The sequence below is a fragment of the Python bivittatus genome, unplaced genomic scaffold, assembly GCF_059951505.1.
Source record: "Python bivittatus isolate LINGU-HERP-01145 unplaced genomic scaffold, Pbiv_v1 ctg000470_np1212, whole genome shotgun sequence".
Classification (NCBI taxonomy): Eukaryota; Metazoa; Chordata; class Lepidosauria; order Squamata; family Pythonidae; genus Python; species Python bivittatus.
The window spans coordinates 2,317,409-2,341,554 of NW_028277065.1; the positions used below are offsets into that span (position 1 = coordinate 2,317,409).

Consider the following 24,146-nt stretch of genomic DNA (forward strand, 5'->3'; position numbering starts at 1 on the left):
AAAAATGTAAATAACTACATTAATTTAGCTAAAAAATCAAACTATATAAAACGACTATATACAATACAAAAAAAGACTAAAACATTCAAGAAGACGGGGGGGGGGTAGAATCGATTACCCCATGAGCCAATCCAATGGTGCGAGCCCCCATCAGGCCCTCAGGCCATCTGGCATAGCCAAGATTTCACATCTTCCTGGAGCCCAGGAGAATGGGGGAACACGTAGCGCATATCGGGCAGATTACTGTTGGTCTTTTCACAATTTATGTTTATGATGAAAATTATTAGCCCTGATAGGAAAATATAAAATATATCTTCCCCAGAGTTAAAAACAGCTTGAGGAAGAAGCATTTTTTGAGTGTTATTCACATGTGTCCTTTAGCTTTTAACACATTTTTAAATCCTCATGCAGATGTAGCTACTGCTTCTGATTCAGAGGTAAGGTGGAACGTATCCAGGTGTATATTTACACTGTGAGCAAGAGTTAATCTGACTTATTGCTAAAGAGCAGAAATATTAACCAACTTGATCCTCTTCACATCATCTCCTTATTTGTTTGTGTCTCTTTATTTACTATAATACTTTCTGCATCATTACAGCAGAATTCCAAATATGCCTAAATAAAAAGTGTGAAAGGGATCCAGTTTTTCCCCAATGAATCATACAAACTCAATGGGAATATTTTGAAATTTTACCGAACGCTTCTCAAAGGAAATAATTATAATTATAATATATATTATATATCTATTCACTATTGAATACAAATCACATCTTTTAAAAAGATCTTCTTGACTCCTTGTTGACATAAAATGGAGACATTAATGTCCAATCAGCCACTCATGGTTATGTCATAGATAGATAGATAGATAGATAGATAGATAGATAGATAGATAGATAGATAGATAGATAGATAGATAGATGTACATAGAAGTGAAAAAAGTGCAAAATAAACTGAGTGCAGGGCACAAAAAGATGAGCATTATGTGACTGTTTATGTTCTGTGACTCATATCTAGAAAGAAGATGGCATACTGCATCAGCATGTTAAATGGAAGTGAAGGAAACCAAGAAATAAATATGGCATAAACTAGTGGTTTTTTATTCCAGCTAAATTTTGGTAAATGTTAAGCAAAGGTAGGTAGATAGGTAAAGCTTTATTTTGGTCTTTGACCAACATGACGCAGAGAAAGCTAATGCATCAGCATTGTTTTGGTGGTGAATTTAATCGTTCAGACTCTTCACACTTGAGTAGTTCGATATTGTTAGTTTGTAATGCATGTATTATAATCTACATTGGGCAATTATTTTGGACACAATCATTAATGTGAATCTGTTGTTGTTTGTATCATTATTGATGCATGTTCTTCCAAAAACTTAACTGATATAAATAAATTTATGTAATAAAGTTCCCTGTGGCTTTAGGGTTTAGGGTTCTATTTTTCTGCTCACTGCTATTCATATTCCAACTGGATGAATGCAGTTTCGAATCCTTTTATTATAATCTGAATAAATGCTGGCTCTCTTTTATTGGTCACATGATCAACAAAAAAACTCTGTAACATACATTGTAGAGTAAGGGCAATCATTTATTTGAAATAGTGTAACCATGGACAATTCACGGAATCCTTTTCTACCTGTTGCTAACTTGATCACAATAGAATATAAATGTTTTATGAAGAATTCATCAAGCACCACTGAATGTTTGTATCAGATTTTAGAAGTATTTATTATATACCAAGTAACATTTATTTCCCTTCCTTTGGACAGATTTAAGTTTGCTGAAAATTCTACATGGAAAATCAAACTATAGTAACAGAGTTTATTCTCTTGGGACTATCCAGTGATCCACAAATACAGGTTTTTCTCTTCTTGCTGTTTCTAATAATATATGTTGCTACACTATTTGGGAATGCACTGATCATGCTGGTGGTAAGAACTGATCCCACTCTTCATACCCCCATGTTCTTCCTTCTCAGTCACTTAGCCTTTCTTGATATCTGCTATTCATCTGTTACTCTCCCCAAAATGCTAAAAAGCCTCATAACAAAGCAGAAAACAATTTCCCAGGAAGGCTGCATAGCACAGATTTTCTTTTTTTTCCAGGCTGCTTGTGCTGAAGTATTTATTCTCTCAGCTATGGCTTACGACCGGTATATTGCTATTTGTGATCCATTGCATTACATATCGATCATGAGGAAAGAAATCTGCAGACAGCTGTTAGGTGGAGCTTGGGCTATGGGTTTCTTGTATGGTGTAATGAATTCACTCCCTTTGGTGAAATTGCATTTTTGCAGGAACAATGAAATCAGCCATTATAGCTGTGAAATACCTTCCCTTTTGCTGTTGTCTTGTGATGAGACATTTTCCAATTACATCATACTTCTTGCCTCAAGTTTTCTCTTTGGCTTTGCCTCCTTCCTCCTCACTTTTGTTTCCTACATTTATATTATTGCCACCATCTTGAAGATTCGCTCAGCAGAAGGCAGAAGTAAAGCATTTTCAACCTGCACTTCTCATCTCATTGTTGTAGCTTTATTCTATGTAACTGGTTACTTTCGATATCTCAGACCCAATTCATCTTCATCAGTCATTCTGGATCAACTTTTTTCAATCCAATACAGCATTTCTACACCCATGTTAAACCCAGTTATCTACAGCCTGAAAACCAAGGAGGTGAAGGAAGCCATTAAGAAACTAATGAATCAAAAATTTGGATACCCACATTAATGATGCATTAAGCAAATCAATACATTGTGCAATGTTGAGACCGAAGGAAAGTTCAAAACTGTGATCTTTCATTTTTCATCTCTTTGAAAATACTAGTGGAATCTTCCCAGGTTTTCTAGCTGGGTTGGATTGTACGTGCACGAGATTGGGGAAAGCAATATTAATTCATATCAGTATAGGTTTTATATATCCACTGTATCTATAGTTATTTTTACCATGAATATGTCACTGTTATGTTAGAGAGAGAGGGTATTTTTCATTTGTTTTTGTTTTTTTTGTTTTACTTTTATATTGTCATAGGATTTCATGAACTCTATGTTGGACAAGACCATAACAATTTTAAAATATTGTCTTAAATTGTTATATTTTACCAAATAAGGGAAGTATTCCTTCGTTTTTTTTGTATTAGCTTCTCTGGGATGACCTTGCCATGAAGGACATTATAGAAATATCTGAAATACATACATGCATACAAAACTCTTTCTGTATTTTGAAGCACTACTTGGTTTCACAAAAGTATCTCATTTCCTACTTTAGGCTGCTTCTTACATCTTTTAAAATGAATTTGTATTTGGAATAAGAGAATGCTAAGTACTCATTGCAGCTAATAGTAAACATTGTAATATCTACTTCCTTCTCAGACTTTGATTTATTTTTTTCTAAATCCAAATCCATACCCTTCTTACAAAGAAAATTGGTATTATATATTTTATAAACATTGTCTCCTTTGCACTTTTTTCCATATAAAGTTGTTTTTGATTGTAAACACTATAATTGTTGCTGATTCCAAGTCATGAACTTATTCCATACCTTCAGATGATAATAATGATAACAATAACAATAACAATAACAATTTAAATAATTTATATGACTACCCATCTCATAACAATGACTCTGGGCAGTGTATAATGATTAAAACTAACAAACAATAATATAAACATATTTAAATCAACAATATAACAATAAAAATAAGAACAATAATCTATTTCAAATATTGTAAGAATTTGATATTGTTTGTATACTTGGCATCATGTGCATATTAGAAATATATCTTCTAAAATGTGCAAGTAATCACTTATAGTTCCTAGTTGGAGCCATAACCTTATAAGGAAGATTTTTTTAAAAAATACTCTTAAAACATTTATGGGATTCTACTTTGGGGAGGATATAATTAGACCCATATTACTTTAATTCTGAAGCATTCCTTGAGACAAAATCATCCTTTTCTTTAAGTAACAAGAATCAGAGGATCAAACATGTCTCAGTATCAGACAATTATAACATTAGATAAGATTGTCACATGTTCAGATCAGTTTATAATAGTCTAGCCATAAACAAAGTAACATATCTCTATGCTGGTCCAAATCCAGTATTAATGGAGAGGTTTAACTCTGCCCAAGAATCATAAAATGAAGCACAGATACAAGCAACAGGCTAGAAATCTTTTCTATATAATACTAATGCATATGAGGTTTTAGCCAACATTTTGGCAATGGAGGATAATCAAGACCAGAGACTAATGTAAAGTTAAAGTTAATAAAAGTTAAAAGTCAAAGTTAAAAGTCAAGAGCAATGATAGCAAATTCCCAACCACAAAATACAGCTGACAATGGTCATCTGGAATATCTCTACTATCTTGGCCAAAAAGAGATCATGAACTACTACAAAATAGAATATCAATACCTTCTTTAAGTAAATTTCAATTCTATGGTTCAACATGTGAATCACTGTTCCAGATACTGAAATATGATTCTGGTCCTCATAGAAGTTTTTCTAACATTCCTTTAGAGCAAACCAGGCTTCTCTAGTCTCTCCTTAACCTGTTAGACAGTGATGTGAGCCTTTGTTTAGTAGTCTCTAGGGCTTCAGATGGAGTCAGGCCCTTGTATTTTTTCAGTAGCAGAGTCTTATCAGTCTTCACACCCTTCTGTAGTTTCACCAGCTGACTAACTTCTCTCCGAGTTGCCTTGAACTTAGCTCCCAACCTCATTTTCGAAGGGGGGGAGTATGTACTGCTGTTCTTCTTGATTGTGTAGCCAAGCATCTCCAGGATTACAGAGGTTGTAGCATATACTAGTTCATTGGTTTGAGTTATGGTGGTAGTAGGGATTGTTGTGAGAGCTGTATTGGCATCTTCCAGAATACCATCTGATGGTACTTCTCCACTGAGCCTTGGTAATTGGTCTCAAGGGTTGACTGAGCTATGTTATCCATTATCTTATGCCTCATATCAGCTGCTGTGCTCTGTAATGGAAGGGGTGGCAGTTACAATCCAGCTTCAGGTGTTGGCTACACAACCAGTTGTTCTTCCAGGACTTCCTGAGCCTGGGATGCAATGTGCAGTTGGTCTATCTCAAGTTGTGAGAGCAGTTTCCCCTTCATTATATTGAAGTGTTGGATAACTAGCTGTTTCCAATTAGAGTCTTCTGTCCATCCACAGTTCCCTTATACGTTTCATATATCCCCTCTCATTAGGTCTACTGTTGCAGTAGCATTCCATTGATTCCAGGTTCTCTTGTCTCATCCATGTATGGTTTGCTCCAGGAGACCATTTATCATCAGATTATCCTGGTTCCCCAACATCTGGGTTAGACCTTGTTAATCCCGGTGATGTCTGAACCAGTGTGACTCTCTTAGTTTGTATCACCCTCATATCCAAGATAGGCATTGAAGTGTTAGGGGGTCTTTGCCCACGGACCCCTACTGGTAAGGGAGGCTCCAACTGGGATTCAAATCCCAGTCTCCCACTTCAAAGGACAATGCTCTAACCACTATACTATTCAGCCACAAATAATTAATCCTTTACTTAATTCTAAGTAGAAAGGGAATATATGAATAGTTCTAGATACATACAGTATGCATTACTGTATAGTTTTGTGTGTGTGCGTGCACGTGTGTGTGTGTTTTGTTTTGTTTTTATGGAATGTTGCTGTGAGCCACTTAGAATTATCATGTATGAGATAGATAGATAGATAGATAGATAGATAGATAGATAGATAGATAGATAGATAGATAGATAATCTGCCTATCTATCTATCTATCTATCTATCTATCTATCTATCTATCTATCTATCTATCTGCATGTGTGTGTGTATCTGCCTATAGATATAGATAGATATAGATATAGTTATCTGCCTATAAGAGAGAGAGAGAGAGAGAGAGAGAGAGAGAGAGAGAGAGAGAGAGCTACTTATGGCTTGTTTCAATGTTGCAATTAAATATTGCCTAAATTGCTTTCAATTCCTGAATGATTTTCTTGAGGGAAAGCAAAACTAGTAACCTGTTTTATTTACATAATAAAAAAGGAGGGGGGGGAGGAGGTATGTTGTGTGCTATGAGTTGGATCCGGTCCTGTGAACCTCTGAAGCCCACATGACACTTTACTACATTAATCCTTGAGATCTTTAATAACACCCCTCCCCGTTTTGTTGTTACATGATCTAGTCCTCATACACCTTGCCAAGATTAGCTTCCATATGCAGTCCACTCCTGTGGACCTAATCTGGCTATATGTACAATCATGGATATATTTTTACTCATTTCAACCCTTACTATTGGCCCTCACAACTAGCTACCATTTTAATGAACACCTCATCAATCACCTTAATCAACATTGCACTGCCCCCCGCATATGCTAGAACCTTAGAACAGTTCAGCAGGTAGTCTTTCTGAGCAGATTAGCAAAGTGCTGCCTACTGAACCTGCACTTCTCCTATTACAGCACGCTCCTGTCCCTCCACTCAGCATGGAGGACCTTCCTTAGTTTCTGAATGGCTTTCTTTACAAATAAAGGTCTTTTGAGAATTCACAAGCTAGGGAAATTTCAAGGGAAAAATTACACAGGATAGTTCTTTGTTACTTACTTTAAAAGGAATCTGAGCACAAACTGATTTTCTAAGAAGTCTATTATGAGATCAGTTTACAAAGCTTCTCATGGTACCTGTACAAGTTTGTACATGAAGGCTGATGGTTGAAAGTGGGTCTGAATAGAGTTAGATTGGGAAACAATAGGATTGTTTTAAAACAAGTTGGCTGATAATCACACAAAGAGTAAAGGTGAGTTGAAGGATTTTTAGGAAATGTATTCACAACTAATATGAAGTAGAAAATCCTTTAAAACTAACAATATAGTTCAATTTTCCTAATTCTCTTTTCACTGAAATCTCAAAAGGCAGCCTAATAAAAATTATAAGTTTTATAAGTGAACGTTGGAGAGTAAATGTGAATTAAGCTTTTTTTCCCCTTCTTGATTTATAGAAGCTTAGTAATAAGTCTTACACGGTTAATAAATAAGGAAATCTGTACTTTCAGAAGTAGCATTTTTTATTTTTTAAAAAAATATTAGCCACTCAATTTTTTGAAGCTTTCTACTTTTGAGAACTGACTCCAGATTCTCATTGACAATCCTTTTTATGTTTATTTTTTTAAGCATGAGAACAATTTTCAAATACAGTATTTGGAACAATTTAGGACAATGTGCAATACAACACCTCTTGGGACTCCCAGGGCTACAAATTGCAGTTTGTATCATGCTAGCATAGGAAATTCAACTTATTCTGAAAACGGATCAAACCTCACAGAGTTCTTTTTTTGTAAAACAATCTGTATTCTGAAAACTATCAACTCAGTGGTTTGACTTCTTAGTAAAAATGTGCATAATCAAACAGCAGGCTTCAAACTAAAGATTTCAATAATAATAATAATGATGATGATGATGATGATGATGATGATGATGATGATGATGTCTATAAGGCAGTGTTCCACATGAATACAGAGAAGAAAAAATATTTTAAATAAATAATATATAATTATTCCAATATATTCTATATCAGCAGCACAAATTATATCAAATATGTATTCGTGTTTTAAAATCTATGAACTATTACTTTCATTTTTTTTCACATGTATAGACCTTATCAACGTTTGCCAATTCTCCATGGAAAATCAAACCTTGACTACAGAATTTATACTCTTGGGACTTTCAAGTAATCCACAAGTACAGTTAATTCTTTTTTGTGTGTTTTTTATTATATACATTATAACAGTGTTAGGAAACTTTTTGATCATACTGATAATCAGGACTGACCATAGTCTTCACACTCCCATGTTCTTCTTTCTCAGTCATCTAGCCTTTGTTGACATTTGCTACTCGACAGTCACTGTCCCAAAGATGATGGCAAATTATATTGCAAGGCAAAAAACAATTTCTTTCGTAGGATGTGTTGTGCAAATCTTTTCCATTATTCATTTTGCTTGTGTGGATTTCTCTCTGCTTTCAGTAATGGCATACGATCGCTATGTCGCAATATGTAACCCACTGCATTATTCAAGAATTATGAAAAAACAAGTGTGCAGACAGCTGGTGGGAGGTTCCTGGATCATGGGTTTCTTGGATGCTTTGATCAACTCTTTGCCTGTGAAACATTTGAAGTTTTGTTGGGTGCCTTCAATCAATCACTACACATGTGAACTTCCTCTAGTCTTGAGCTTGTCATGTAGCCAGACTTTTAACAATTATATGTTGTTGATTGCAACAAGCATTATTTTTGCTTTTACTCCCTTCTTCCTTATTGTTGTGTCTTATGTTTATATTGTTTCTTCTATTTTGCATATTCGCTCAGCTAAAGGCAGGAGCAAAGCCTTCTCCACCTGCAGCTCCCACCTCATTGTGGTTTGCATGTTTTTATTTTCAGTTTTTTTCCGATACCTGAAACCAAGTTCTAAATCTCCCACTGATCTGGAAAAAGTGATCTCTATCCAATACACTGTAATAACACCCATGTTGAATCCAATCATATACAGCCTTAAAAACAAAGAAATTAAAATGGTGATTGGAAAAAGTTTAAGAAACATAGGCAAAATTTCCATGTAGCTTGCTGCTCAGAAATGTCAAACTAATTCCATCTTCCATAGCTATTTTCTATAAGGTACTGTTTTATCATCCTTATAAAATATTTTCTAATATCCTTGGGAACAAACATGAACCTATATCCAAACCCTTGCTTTCTGCCAATGGAAAGGTTCAATGTGGAACATTTCTGCCCTTATTAAAACAATGGTGATTTTCTGCTGCTTCAGATTCAGAGGGTTCCTGAAAATCTTGAGAGCTGAGTCCATGGGAATAGCAATGATGGTCTAACTAGGGTCTGTAGAAGGATGAAGCAATCTATACTGTGCACTTTCTGACCCAGCTTGCCAATCATAGTTTCCTGAGGAGAATGGGCAGGGAATGGTCATTGCATCCAACCCATTGTTTTTCGGGCCAGTGCTACAAAATAATTCTGAAGTCATATTCCACTTATGTTTCATATGAGAAGATATGTAAATAAATACAGCAACAAATGTAAGGTTTCTCTGATATGCATGTCTTGCTTGTTGTATTGTCCTGCAAATAAATGTGTCCTGATCACATCGGTGAGGACAGGAAAATGATCTGATTTATACATTCATCTTTTTGTATTCTCACAACTAATGTGGCAGTCTATGATATGTCTTAAATTTTGGGGATGGGGGAGGAAAGAAATATGATTCAATATTATCCATAGTAATGAGTGTTTGTGTGTATGTGCATGTGTGTGTATGTGTATAGTTATTGTTGTTTTAGTCACACAGACGTTAATTCAATATGGATAATCAAACTTTATTGTCAGAATTTATACTCTTGTGAGTTGCCACTAATCCACACCTGCAGATTGCTCTATTCTTCAGGTTTCTATTAATTTATCTCATCACAGTATTAGAAAACTTTGCAATTCTGCTTGTTATCCAAACAGAGAGTAGCCTACAAAATCAGTAATCTAGCCTTTGATGATATTTGCTATTCAACTGCCAGTTCCCCAAAAGATGTTGGAAAGCTTTTGACGATACAGGTAGTCCTCATTCAGCTGACTACCTCAGTGACCATTCACAAATATGACAGTAATAAATGGTAATAAACAATAGTAAAAAAAATAATTTTCTAACCAATGTGTGCACTTAGAAACAAATTTCTGCACCTGACAGTAAACAATGCATACCAGAGTGAGAGAAACGCCAGCATTGCTGCACGAAAGAACCCTAAATGAGACAGCAGCAACCAGTGATCTTTGCACTCTCTCACTGTCAGGTGGTCCACTTAGCGACCATTTCACTGGAACAGATTGTGGTGGTTAAATGAGGACTGCCTGTGTAGACAATGATTTCCTGGGTAGAATGTCTCACACAAATTTTCCTTCTCCTGCAATATGGCTGTACTGAATTATTCAACCTGTTATCAATGGCATATGACTGCTACATTGTGATATCTTTGCATTATGCAACCACCATGAACGAAGAACTCTGCAGATACTAGTGGGTGGAGCTTGGGGACTTGGTTTCTTGTGTGTGATGCTCAGTGCAGGAATTTGACATTCAATAGTATAATACCATCAATCACTATAACTGTAAAATTACAACTGATCTGAGCTTGTCATTTAGTGAAACTTTGACCAATTACGTGATTCTACTTGCCTCAGTTTTTGTCTTTGTTGCATCCTTTTTGTACCTATATTAATATCCTATATCATTTAGAAGAACAGGTAAAAAAAATAGGAGGAATACAGCCTTCTCAACATCAAACTCTCACCTCATATTTGTTGCTTGTTTTATATTTCAAGTACCTTCCAGTACATGAAACCAAATTCAAAATTTCTTACATTTCTCGACACTGTGGTCTCAATTCAATAAAGTATATTAACTCCCATGCTAAACCCTATTGTATACATTTAAAAAATATAGAAATAATAATAAAAAATCTTTGCAAAAGCATTGGAAAAAACAAATAAAGTGGCAGTGTTTAAAGATACACATACACATACAAAAGAAACATTTAAGACTTGGATTCATTCATTTACTGATTACACTGAACACATTTTTAATCATTTATAAAACATTTTTTTCTCTCCTTATGTTAAAGAAGGACAACATATAGGCCAAAAAAAAAAAAAAAATCCCCTCTCACCCTTGTGGGTGGTATATGTCTTCCTCAATCTCAGGCCCTCTACCAGAGGACTGGGAGTTTGAGGGTTCTGCACAGTGTCTTAGTGTTCATAGCACTGCACTTTTCTGGACAGAGAGCTCTGATGTTGTTCCTGGGATCTGTTGGAGCCACTCTACCAGCTTGGGAGTCACAGCCCTGAGTGCTCCTACCACCACTGGGACCACTTTGGCCTTTACTTTCCACATCTTCTCTAGTACTTCCTTCAGACCCTGGTACTTCTCCATACTTCTTCTTCCTGATGTTGCTGTCACTTGGCAATACTACATCTATCACCACCACTGCTGTCTTCTGGTCCTTGTCTACTACCACAATGTCTGGTTGATTGGCCAGTACCTACCTGTCCATCTGGATCTGGAAGACCCACAGAATCTTAGCCCTGTTATTCTCCACAACCTTCTGTGGAATCTCCCATCTGGACTTGGGAAGGTCTAGCCCATAAACTGTGCAGATGTTTCCATACATAATGCCAGCTACTTGGTTGTGCTGTTCAGTGTATGCTGTTCCTTCCTGCATCTTTCACCCTGCCACTCTGTGTTAGACTGCCTCTGAGACCTCTCTGCACAGTCTGCACCTTGGGTCCCATCTAGTGTGGTAGACCCCTGTTTCTATGGATCTGGTGCTTAGTGCCTGTTCTTGTGCTGATATGATAAGTGCCTCAGTCCTGTCTTTTAGTCCAGCCCTTTCCAGCCACTGCTAGGATTTCCAATGTCAGCAATTTCAGCTATTTGTCAATGGTATTTTATCCCATGCAAGCACTTGTCTTGCCATGGTACTTCCTCCACGTGAATTTCCTCCCATATCTGCTGTTGACTCAGGCATTCTCTCAGCAACTCATCTTTGGGTGCCATCTTTCTGACATATTCCTGGATGTTCTGGGTTTCATCCATGGCAGTGGCTTTGACACTCATCAGACCCCGCCTGCCCTCTTTGTGGCTGATGTACAATCTCTGGGTGTTGGACTTGGGGTGGAAACCTACATACATTGTGAGGAGCTTCTGGGTCTTCACATTGGCATCCTCCAAATCCTCCTTTGGCCAGCTCAATACCAGCAGGGTATCTGATAACTAGCAGGGCATACATGTTCTTCCCATTGACCTGTCTTATCCTTTGGTGGTACTTGCTGCCTTTCTTGCCTCCTCATCGTGGTTCCCATGTGACTGTGGGATACCAAGGTACTTGTTCGCTGGTCTATACGCTATGTGGTCTGCTGGTAGTTCCACCTCATCAGTCTTAACTACCTCCCACACTTCTCCAGTCCAGATGACATCCCAATGTCCTCACTGTAGATCCATATCAGGTGGATCATTGAGTCAATGTCTTGTTCACTGTTAGCATACAGCTTGATGTCATCCATGTAGAGGATGTGGCGGATGGTAGTTCCACTCCTGACCTTGTATCCATATCCAGTCCTTGTGATTATCTGGCTGAGGGGGTTTAAGCCTATGCAGAACAGCAGCGGGGACAGTGCATCACCTTGGTATATGCTGCATTTGATGGTCATTTGTGTGATCTGTCTTGAGTTGGCTTCCAGTGTTGTCTTCCACAGTCCCATTGAGTTCTTGAGGAAGGTCCTTAGTGTCCTGTTGATTTTGTATAGTGCCAGGGATTCACAGCTGGCAAGCAACATTCTCAATGAACCACTCAGGCTGCCCCAACAACCATCTGCAGATTTCACCATCCTACCCCAGTGCCTGGGTAAAGATCTAGGTTTTAATGGCCTTCTGGAAGGCTAAGGGGGTGAGGGCCTTCTGGATTGCCATGGGGAGGGTGTTCCATGAGGTAGGGGTAGTCATAAAAATGTCCTGCTTCCTAGGTCTCACTAGATGGCAATATTTCAGGGAAAGGACTTTTTGATTTATCTTGTGCCCCAAAACTGAAATAAAGAGGTTCCTTGGTACATTGCTTCAGAGGCCATTGGAAATAAGAATAAGAATAAGAATAAGAATAAGAATAAGAATAAGAATAAGAATAAGAATAAGAATAAGAATAGCTGCCCAACTCTGAGTAACTCTGGGTGATTTACAATTGTTAAAACATTTAAAAACAAAGAACAATACAAAAACCACAAAAGCAGCACAGCACAGCCATCAGATAGATAGATAGATAGATAGATAGATAGATAGATAGATAGATAGATAGATAGATAGATAGATAGATAGCATTTCAACTCTATATTTTCAATACTAATTAGAATATCCTGTACCTGATATACCTAATCATATTTTCTCTTTTTTAGTTTACAATGAGAATGTTGCTTGCAAGCTAAAGTCCTCCAAAGTGCTTCCACAATAAATTAGAACATGGGAGTTCATTGCCTCAAGAGTAACATGAATGCAGACGTATGGAAAAGAAGCAATGCATGATGGCTTTCTCGAATAATATTCTAGCATAATAATCAACATTTTGGATTTTTTTCATAGCATAAACTAAAGTAGTTGCATATCTTCTTAAACATAATGTCATATAAATAAAATAATACTTCCTTTATAGTCAGCATTATTACTGAAAGAATTGTATTAAAAAAAATAATAATGATTTTGTTCCATACTGTATCATGAAGCATTACTCAACTTACATTACACTATAGTTGCAATGGGAGAGATTTAGATGGTAATTCTGGGCAGATGCATGAAGAAATTATTCTTGGTGAATCAAATAGCCTGAGAAAACATACATAGAATAGGAATGTGAAACATATGCTTAATTCGCCAATTGGATATGAAATATATATGTTTTTGGTTAAAATATGCCTATAACATGTCTAGAAACCTAGTGCTGTTTACTAAAATAACTGAAGCTGAGTACAGTTGATGCATAAGGGATAAGTACAGATATTGAGAATCAGTTCCCAGAATACAATTTTGAGTTCCTTATTCCACATTCTATCGATCCATGGATTCATGACTTGTACCACCACACAGTAGAATGTAGTAATCAAGAGATCTAAAGCTGAGGAGGAGGAGGAAGAGGGGTGGGCCTCATGTAAACAAAGACACTACTTACCATAAACAGACAGATGACAAAGAAATGGGGTAAACAAGCAGAAAAGGCTTTTTGCTTCCCTTGGGTTGACGGGACTTGCAAAACTGCTATAAAGATCTTAACATATGAAAACAGAATTAGAGCAAAGGTAATGAACCCTAAGCAAGATCATATGCCATGACACCAAAGAGGAAGAAATGGGATGTTATGAAGAAAACAAAGAAGAAAGCTTGACAGGCATATCCAAAATAAGAAACTGTTTCAGTGTTCATCACAGAGTTCAGCATGGACTTGGAAACTGTGATAGAGATGGAGTCAAGATCTTGGAAGGATAAACTGGCTAGAAAAAATATGTGGGTGAATAGAGATGATGGCTATAAACAATGACAGTGATGATGATGATGATATTTTCTAATTATGCATAACCAGGAATTTTGACTATATAAAAGCATGTTCCTAATCCCTTCCTTTGGTTGGAAACAACTCTCTTGCTTCCAGCCTGCATTCCTCTGACATCCTATTTTAAATGCTTCCTGTATCTTGCCTGTAATTATTCAGCTTTACTTTTAGACTAGCTTCTGTGTAATTCTGTAGTGTAAAACCAATCCAAAATCCAGAGTCTCCAATTTGCCCAAAACAGGGCAAAGGTTACCTGTGTTACCTGCACATGATGGCACCCCAGTGATTAGGGATGGTAACCTGGCAATTATTCCCCACGATAGCTTGTGGATATTTCTTTATTCTCAAGGTGGCATCAAATCTCAAGTTACAAACTCAAACTGAATCATATTCTCTCTGAATCTAAAATCTCCAGTTCAAAGTTTACTTGGTGCACATCCTTCCTTACAAAGGAACCTCCTTTGAGAATTCACAGTGAAAATTTACACAAGGCAATTCTTTGTTACTTCAAATCGAGCCCAATCTGATTTTTTAAAAAGGCTATTATGAGATCAGTTTATAAAGGTTCTCATGGTAGCTGAACAAGTTTATATATGGAAACAGATTACTGAAAGTGCTTCTGGTAAGAGTGAGATTGGGGAACAATTGGATAATGTTAAAATCAATTGGTTGATAATCCCACAAAGAGTACAGGTGAGTTTAAGGATTTTTAAAGTTACTTTCTAAGCACATTGTCAATGCACTGGGTCATTTAAATGATTATTTTGATTATGGCAAAAAATTAACTTGCTATACTTTCATCTAAGGAATTTTCCTTCTTATAGCTGGCTATGACTACTGTGCATTATCCTTATGACTTTTATTCTGAACTAGCAACTAGCAGTAAACATCTGTACCAAAAGTTACAAAAATCATAACTTTAGTTTTGATTAACTATTTTGATGGGGAAAGTGCTAAGAGGCTAAATAGGCTGTTTATGATACAGTTGCTTATAATATTTGCTTCTATGTAGAGAAAAATTTTAAAAAGAGGCAATAGCAATAATTTCAATCTTGTGGTTGCTATAACAACTTTATTCCTGCTGGCTAATAACAAAGAGACACTTTGAAGTACATTTTTTTTAAAAGTAACAATATAGTTCAATTTTTAAAATTCTTTTTCAATGAAATCTCAAAAAGGCACCGTAACAGAAAGGATAGAAAACAAGTATTTTTACAAGTGATAATTACAGAGGAAATGTGAATTATGCTTTTTTTTTTCTTCCTCTCTTGATTTATATAAGCTTAATGCTAGGTCCTGTATGCTTAATAAATATGTATATTCTCATTTTCTTAATAGGATTTCTCATTTATTTTAAGTATTAGGCACTCACATTTTTAAAGCTTTCTCTTTTTAAGAGCTTCTGTACTAAGACAGTAAAAAAAGAAAGAAATTGTAAGTACAGTACTTGGGGTAGTTTGGGACAATGTGCAGTTTGATACCTGTTGGGATTCACAATATCCAACAGAATTTGGGTAATGCTACCATTGAAGTCTCAACCTACAGTCGTGTGAAAAAGAAAGTACACCCTCTTTGAGTTCTATTGTTTTATGTATCAGGACATAATAAAAATCATCTGGTCCTTAGCAGTTCTCAAAAGGAGGTAAATACAACCTCAGATGAACAACAACACATGACATATTACACCATGTCATTTATTTTACAAAAAGAAAGACAAAATGGAGAAGCCATGTGTGAAAAACTAAGTACCCCTTATGATTCAATAGCTTGTAGAACCACTTTTAGCAGCAATAACTTGAAGTAATTGTTTTCTGTATGACTTTATCAGTCTCTCACATTGATGTGGAGGGATTTTGGCCCACTCTTCTTTACAACATTGCTCTAGTTCATTAAGGCTTGCAGGCATTTGCTTATGCACAGCTGTCTTGAGGTCCCGCCACAGCATTTCAATCGGGTTGAGGTCTGGACTTTGACTGGGCCATTGCAACACCTTGATTTTTTTTCTTTTTCAGCCATTCTGTTGTAGATTTGCTGGCACGCTTGGGATCATTGTCCTGTTGCATGACCCAATGTTGGCCAAGCTTTAGCTGTTGGACAGATGGTCTTACATTTGACTGTAGAATACTCTGGTAAACAGAGGAGTTCATGGCTGACTCAATGACTGCAAGGTGCCCAGGTCCTGGGGCTGCAAAACAAGCCACCGTGCAAATCATCACCCCTCCACCACCATGCTTGATGGTTGGTATGAGATATTTGTGCTGATATACTGTGCTTGGTTTTCGCCAAGCATGGCGCTGTTCATGATGGCCAAACATCTCCACTTTGGTCTCGTCTGTCTAAAGGACAGTGTTCCAGAAGTCTTGTAATTTGTTCAGATGCAACTTTGCAAACCTAAGCCATGCTGCCATGCTGTTTTTAGAGAGAAGAGGCTTTCTCCTGGCAACCCTTCCAAACAAACCATACTTGTTCAGTCTTTTTCTAATTGTACTGTCATGAACCTGAACATTTAGCATGCTAACTGAGGCCTGTAGAGTCTGAGATGTAACTCTTGGATTTTTTGCAATTTCTCTGAGCATTGCACGGTCTGACCCTGAGGTGAATTTGCTGGGATGTCCACTCCCGGGAAGATTGGCAACTGTCTGGAATGTTTTCCACTTGTGAATCATCTTCCTCACTGTAGAATGAAGGACTTTAAATTGTTTGGAAATGACCTTATAACCTTTCCCAGACTGATGAGCAACAACAACTGCTTCTCTAAGATCATTGCTGATGTCTTTACTCTTTGGCATTGTGTTAACACACACATCTCAATACTCAAGACCAGCAAACTCCTAGAACATCAGCTTTTATAGAGGTAGTCACACTTGCTGATGATCAGTTGATCAAGGGCATTTGATTAGCAGCACTTGGCTGTTACTTAGCCTCTTCATACCTATGGAAGCAGTAAAGGTGCACTTAGTTTTTCACACATGGCTTCTCCATTTTGGCTTTCTTTTTGTAAAATAAATGATGACATGGTGTAATATGTCATGTGTTGTTGTTTATCTGAGGTTGTATTTACCTCCTTTTGAGAACTGCTAAGGACCAGATAATTTTTATTATGTCCTGATACCTAAAACCATAGAAGTCAAAGAGGGTGTACTTTTTCACATGACTGTATACTTAATATGGATCTCCCCCTTACAAAGGCGTTGCAATTCCTTTAAGCAATCTGTATCCCACAGTCATATGAAATCCCCAGAACTTGTTAAACACAATGCATATTCTAAAATAAAATATAAAAATATTCTAATTAGAATAATTTATAATTATTATTTTAATACATACTACACCAGGAGCAAATATTTATTTTATTTGATACATATTCGTGTTTTTTTTAACTCATATATCTTTCTCTTCTCACACACAGAGTTTATTGACATTTGTCAATTCTCCATGGAAAATCAAACCTTGACTACAGAATTTATACTCTTGGGACTTTCAAGTAACCCAGAAGTACAGATGATTCTATTCTTTGTGATTTTAATTATATATACTATTACAGTGTTAGGAAACTTTTTGATCATACTGATAATCAGGACTGACCATAGTCTTCACACTCCCATGTTCTTCTTTCTCAGTCATCTAGCCTTTGTTGACATTTGCTACTCAACAGTCACTGTTCCAAAGATGATGGCAAATTATATTGCAAGGCAAAAAACAATTTCTTTGGTAGGATGCATTATGCAAATCTTTTCCTTTATTCATTTTGCTTGTGTGGATTTCTCTCTGCTTTCAGTAATGGCATACGATCGCTATGTTGCAATATGTAACCCACTGCATTATTCAAGAATTATGAAAAAACAAATGTGCAGACAGTTGGTGGGAGGTTCCTGGATCATGGGTTTCTTGGATGCTTTGATCAACTCTTTGCCTTTGAAACATTTGAAGTTTTGTTGGGTGCCTTCAATCAATCACTACACATGTGAACTTCCTCTAGTCTTGAGTTTGTCATGCAGCAAAACATTTACCAATTATATGTTGCTATTTGGCTCAAGTATTATTTTTGCTTTTACTCCCTTCTTCCTTATTGTTGTGTCTTATGTTTATATTGTTTCTTCTATTTTGCATATTCGCTCAGCTAAAGGCAGGAGCAAAGCCTTCTCTACCTGCAGCTCCCACCTCATTGTGGTTTGCATGTTTTTATTTTCAGCCTTTTTCCGATACCTGAAACCAAGTTCTAAATCTCCCACAGATCTGGAAAAAGTGATCTCTATCCAATACACTGTTATAACACCCATGTTGAATCCAATCATATACAGCCTTAAAAACAAAAACATTAAAATGGTGATTAGGAAAAAAATGGCAAAACCTGGGTAAATGTCAATGTAGTTTGGCACTCGTAAAGGACAAAGGAATGGAAAAGTATGACTGTATTCCAACCATTTTAGGGGATAAGAAAAGAAAAGAAGAAAAATCTTCCCAATAAGGACAGAGCATTTTTTTCCTACATTATGTTTTGACTTATGCCTGAACTGATCCACAGGAAATAAGACTATTTCTTCTGCTTTGGATTTGTCTATGAAATTAACTGGACAGTCCATTGTGAGAATAACATGGCACTACATTTTTAATTCTCTCATTACCTTTTGCTAAAGTACATTGACTGCTGTTGGTGCTGGAGACATCTCTGTTTAAGTTACAATGAACCGGTATCCCAACTCCCCAAATTTCCTCTTATTAAGAATATGCCTCTATTAGTCTTGGGCTGGGTGGATGTTTCCCATAGTGTTTATAGGAAGAGCTCATTAATATGATGTTAAAGAACACCATGATTTTTTTTCTTTTTAATATTACCAAATAATACATTCCCATTTTCATTTTCATTTCTTGCAAATTCTGTATGAAAGTCAGCATAGAGACAGGTAAAAAAATAACTATAACAATAAAAATATCTTTCTGCCTTATGCAGTATTACTTCTTCTATCAATGCATTTCCTTTTCTGTCCTAGTTTTTTTTTTTTTTTTAATGATATAGGAAGCCTGATGGTTTAACTTAAACATTTTCCTTTAAAAAAATATGATTATGTTGGTCAAACATATTTTGGGATAAGAGCGATCTAATGCTTACTTCAGCTAAGAAATAAGCCTTACATTCCTTGATTTCTTTTTTCATATTCTGAATTTATCTCAGTAATGTTCAATTTCTGTCTCTTTTTGCAACAGACAGTCACCAAACTACTCCTTCCATTTCATTGATATATATGGATAAGACTATATCTGGAGTATTACCAGTATTTGATAAAAATCAAATAATAAAGTCTTTCCTGGAGTCAAGCCAGATGTGAAGGGGGAAAAAACCCCAACAACAGACTTCTGACAGATTTTTGCAAATTATGTTAAAACATATATGATGGCAGCATCTCCTCTGGACTTTTTAGAAAGCAGCATTGATGTTGGACTGTTTTGGGGAGGGTGGTATATATTAAGGAGACATATCTTTCTATCTTTGTAAACCATCCTTGCTTCCCCTGCATCCCTGCATTGCTTTATGCATTACTTTTTCATTTATTAAAATTCTTATCTCTCTTTTTCAGGATTTCATTAACTTCATGGAATTATGATTTCCTCAGTCTTTCCCTTCCTTTCAATACATTCTCTCTCTCTATCCCTCCCTCCTTCTCTCTCTCTCCCCCCCCCCCCCCCGTGTGTGTGTGTGTGTGTGTGTGTGTGTAATGTATGCTGGTCTATGGCCGAAATAAAGATTTGATTTATATTGCCATTTGATCTCATTCAGTCTCTCTATATGTACACTGAGGTGGTTTGGTTATATACTGTAGACAGAATGAATGAAGATCAAACTGCAAATATTAATGAAGAACTAGATTTTGGGAAGAAAAATACACAATATTAGAACGCTAATAATTAATCTAATAATTAATGCAAAGTTTTTTAGCAGGATCATGTAACCCTTATTGTCAGAATGTACTGTCATACATTATTGTATAGACCAACTGGTCACTGAAATATACAGAAAATTCAGACTACATACATGTATACTGTATATGTATTTATTTCAGAGAAGAATAATATAAAGTATCCAACAAACAAATAAATGCAGCATGCTTATCATTTGGAAAGGTTGAAGACAGAAGTACCTTCTAGTGAGTTATAAAAGCAACTCCTGTGGAAAAACTACAGGGAGGGGAGAATATTGATGGTTTCCTGAACAATTTTGGAAGTTACGTGAAGAAAAGATGGTATACTGTACATATTATATGAGTCCACAACATAACTGGTTTCTTTTGACAGTGGCCTGTGAAATAACATGGGGTGAAATAGACCGCCATGCACTATTCCATGAAGATTAGGTTAGGATTGACAACTGGAAGTGAAAGAAATAATTTCAGATCCCTGTGCTGGAAGGCATATAACTCCTATCAGATCTTTGTCCACCATGTGAACAGAACACATGATACTTAGCATAGACATACTGGAACCAAGACAGAAGAAACCATTGAATTGATTCAGACGTTCATAGCCCTATTTCCTGCTTGGTCTTCTACATGGTACCACAGTCCATACTGGTAGTGGGAAGGATGGCCCAGAAGATGGCATAATCCATACCCCTCCATACCCCCTAAGCCAGTAAAGGCATCCTAATGTATAACAGGAAAAATGGTAGATATGTTCCTGTTGTTTTGGATGGATCTTTCAGTAGCATTTTATCATAGCATTTTTCTAAGCCATCTGGAAGATGGAGGTACAGTTTTACAATGTCAATGGTTGTTCTTAGAGAGGCAACTTCACAACATGTTGCTGGAGGACATTCTTCAGTGCCACACCATTGTCTGTGATGCACATTGAATTCCATTTTGTTACCCACAAGTCTAATTAACCATGAAACATCTGGGGTTGTGGTCATAATGTATTATTAACAGTGAATTCGACTGCTTGTTATTGAATTTCAAGAAAGCTGTTCACAGTCATAATTAGTATGTGAAGTTGGTGAATGTCGGGGTAAAGGGATATGCACTGATGCTTAATACAGACAGGACAAAGTAAGTTTCATGCTAAGTGTTCCCTTAATTCTGATAATTTTACATAAGATGTTTCACCTTTTATTTTTCTAGCCATCCTCCAATCTGCTTTGTAGTTCTTAATTAGGTAGGCTTTGTATTAAATGGTGGGATTTAAGATAGGGATGAACAGCATTTTCTGATCTGCTCTCAGCCTTTGAGAGAGCTGCTATGGGTTGAATTCCAAAAGCTGATTACATTTTCTTTACATTTAAATACAATACAGATTATTAAAAAAAAGAAAAAAAAAACAGTTCCAGCTAAAGGAATCATAGAAATATAGAATTGTAGAGATGGAAGGGATCACATGATCCAACCCTCTGTAATGTACAGGGAAATTAGTTAAACCATCCATGCCTCTTCTCAAAACCTCCAAAGATGGAGAACCAACACCCTCCATAAGTAGTCTACTTTATCATTGTACACTTCATACCCTGAGGAATTAGATGTATGAGATATGAGGATTTTGTTTCATTATATTTAAACAAAATCTGGGATTTAAATGAAATTTAGATAACTGCAACTTATAATTATAAACTTAATAACTGAATGAAAACTATTAGGAAAAAAATGCAAGAGAAATTTCTGTTTGCCCCTTCTTTGAATTGTCTATTCTGTTGTTTTAGTAACTGAATCAGTCCCATTGTCCCAGAACTTATATTGCTTGCTATATGAGGTGCTATAGCAATTATTACCATTGCCCATTCCTGGACTTTTTCATCATAAGTCTCTATAAATATAAAGCTATTGAGCTATCAGTTCAATCTAATTTAGTAACATACAAGCAATCTGAAATTTTGTATACAGGTTTCTGTCATGCAAGTATGACAGTGGAAATGCATTATATGAGCATGTGTGAATGTTCTTTAACTCACTGTTGTCAGCTTAGCAAAATATCTGGCTTCAGGAAAGTATTCTCTGGTCTTTTGTCCTTATTTTGAATAGGTAATTTACTCCTATTAGTTTGGATGACAATATCACTTATGTGCAGGTTAAGGATTTCCTTAGCTTTAGTAAATTTCAGTGGTGCCACCAACTTCAAGACAAATTTGTAGTAATGTAGTTCAATCAATTAACAAATAATACTAGAGTAGCAGGTGGTAAATTAGAAAGAAGTATGTGTACAGTGAAAGACAGTGTTCTTGATTGGAGTTTGTAACAGAGTGTATAGTAGTTCTGCTGAATGAGAATAATTAGATAAGGCTTGTTTCTGTTCAGAAAGTAGTCTCGTAGTTCCATAGTCAGTGAGGTCAAAAAGATATTGTCCCCAAGTCAAAAGCCAAGGATTTGTCTTCATGGATGAGAGTCAAAAGAAATCATGAATATGGAGTACCTGGTAATGGCAAGTGGTTTGCAACTAGGGGAGGGAGCCTGTATGCATTTGCTGATTTCTTAGGTATAACTTTACCTGCTCATTAACAGTGTGTAACATTTCTCTTGCTCCAAAGAAATAGATTTGGTAATCAAAAGAGAGAAATTATTCAGCAAAACTTCATGTGGTCTTTACAGGAGACAGTTCAATAATAACTTCAGTGTCAGTTGTTTGGGAACAGATTCTCCAGGGGAAACTTAATGTGATCTTGACACACTTTTATATATGACAGCGGCTGATGATTTATCCTGGTTGCTGACATGAGCAAGTAAAGGATAGAACAGCAAATTGTCTGAAGACTGCATGAGGACAGTAGGTGACTCCAAGGTTTATTTTAAGACTTCACCTGATGAACATCAATGGCATCAAGAAACTTCATTAATCATAACCAGAATAGGATATTGAATACTTAGAATTCATTTAGGGGAGACAGAAGTTTATAAAATGAAGATAAAACTACATACCCTACCCCTACCCCTACCCCTACCTCTAACTTTAACCATAACCCTTGCATGTGGGGAAGAAAAATAACAAATTGTAGGGGGAGGAGCCAAAATGGTGACCAACTAGCGGCTCCTGAAATAACCTCCTGACTTGTGACTGGCCTCACCCCTTCTGGCTCACTCCCATTAATCCATTAAAGCAGAGAAACAGATAACAGTTGACTCCTATCTCCCCACTGCAGAGACAACACAAAACATGAGTAACAGATCTACAGGTTCGGGATCCCCTTCACCCCCAAAGAATATGACAACACAGAAGCCAGTAACAAGACAGGCCTCCTCCCCACCCTCCAAACCTTCAGCCCAAGTTACTTCCTGGAGCAGGGAGGTAGTGGAGATAACCTCTTGGAAAAAGTCTCCTGCACCCCCCACAACTACATTACTTAGCCATTCCATGAGGTCTGCCTTTTGTCTGCAGAAACTCTGATCTTTATACCGCAACAGCTAAATGACATTCCAAGTTGGACAACTTCCGACAACCCCTTGATCTAAAAATCCTCCATGGCAATCCAGGGGTTAAAATGGGAGCAGAAGCTGGCCATTGTGGTGTTCTGACAACCAACATGGTCAGCTTATAGGAATAGGAATAGGAAGCCCATGGGGACTACTTTGCTGAAAATCCACAGAGGAGCTCATCTGCCATCCTTAAATTCCTTAAGACAAGAGGTGGCCACTCTATAACTGCAGCACTCAAATTATTTGAAGGCAAGCCAATAGCAGAACTTCTTTATGGTGCCCAGCTGGGCCCCTTCTCCTATTTTGCACCATTAGAACATGTATAATCCAAATTTCTAAGATGTGTCTCTAATGTCATCTTGAGACTAGAGACAGGCCTCATGAAAGTGGAGGCTCGAGTGTGGGTGACCATACTCAACTATTGGCTCAGACTCTCCTTTTTTCACCTTGGCCTTGGCCCATTAACTATGAGTGATGATTTTCAATCCACATGGAATCAGCCATTGGCAAGTTAAATCTGATCCTTGGGCTTCTCTCCGGGTCTTCTACTCAGCAGGCCAAAGTACTCATTAAACAGCACATAGCAGATATAGAGTGACAATTGCATCTAGCCAGGACCCAACCTTAATTAACA

General features: G+C 36.7%; 3 protein-coding genes across 3 annotated transcripts; all 3 read left to right on the top strand.

The window, feature by feature from the left end:
• The first annotated feature begins 1,789 nt into the window (after window positions 1–1,789).
• On the top strand, window positions 1,790–2,725 carry LOC148215588 (olfactory receptor 8S1-like). Its single transcript, XM_088143007.1, has one exon. It carries the CDS (start codon window positions 1,790–1,792, stop codon window positions 2,723–2,725), a length of 936 nt encoding a protein of 311 aa, XP_087999133.1.
• Window positions 2,726–7,637: 4,912 nt separating this feature from the next.
• LOC103057145 (olfactory receptor 5V1-like) lies at window positions 7,638–8,597 on the top strand. Its single transcript, XM_007442324.3, has one exon. The coding sequence runs from the start codon at window positions 7,662–7,664 to the stop codon at window positions 8,595–8,597; it is 936 nt and encodes a 311-aa protein (XP_007442386.2). The 5' UTR covers window positions 7,638–7,661.
• Window positions 8,598–17,558: 8,961 nt separating this feature from the next.
• Window positions 17,559–18,482, top strand: LOC103058100 (olfactory receptor 5V1-like). The gene has a single exon (XM_007442328.3). It carries the CDS (start codon window positions 17,559–17,561, stop codon window positions 18,480–18,482), a length of 924 nt encoding a protein of 307 aa, XP_007442390.3.
• Window positions 18,483–24,146: the final 5,664 nt, after the last annotated feature.

Bases quoted from the DNA above. Each gene is read 5' to 3' on its own strand.
- LOC148215588 (XM_088143007.1), top strand. From the start codon at position 1,790: ATGGAAAATCAAACTATAGTAACAGAGTTTATTCTCTTGGGACTATCC.
- LOC103057145 (XM_007442324.3), top strand. From the start codon at position 7,662: ATGGAAAATCAAACCTTGACTACAGAATTTATACTCTTGGGACTTTCA.
- LOC103058100 (XM_007442328.3), top strand. From the start codon at position 17,559: ATGGAAAATCAAACCTTGACTACAGAATTTATACTCTTGGGACTTTCA.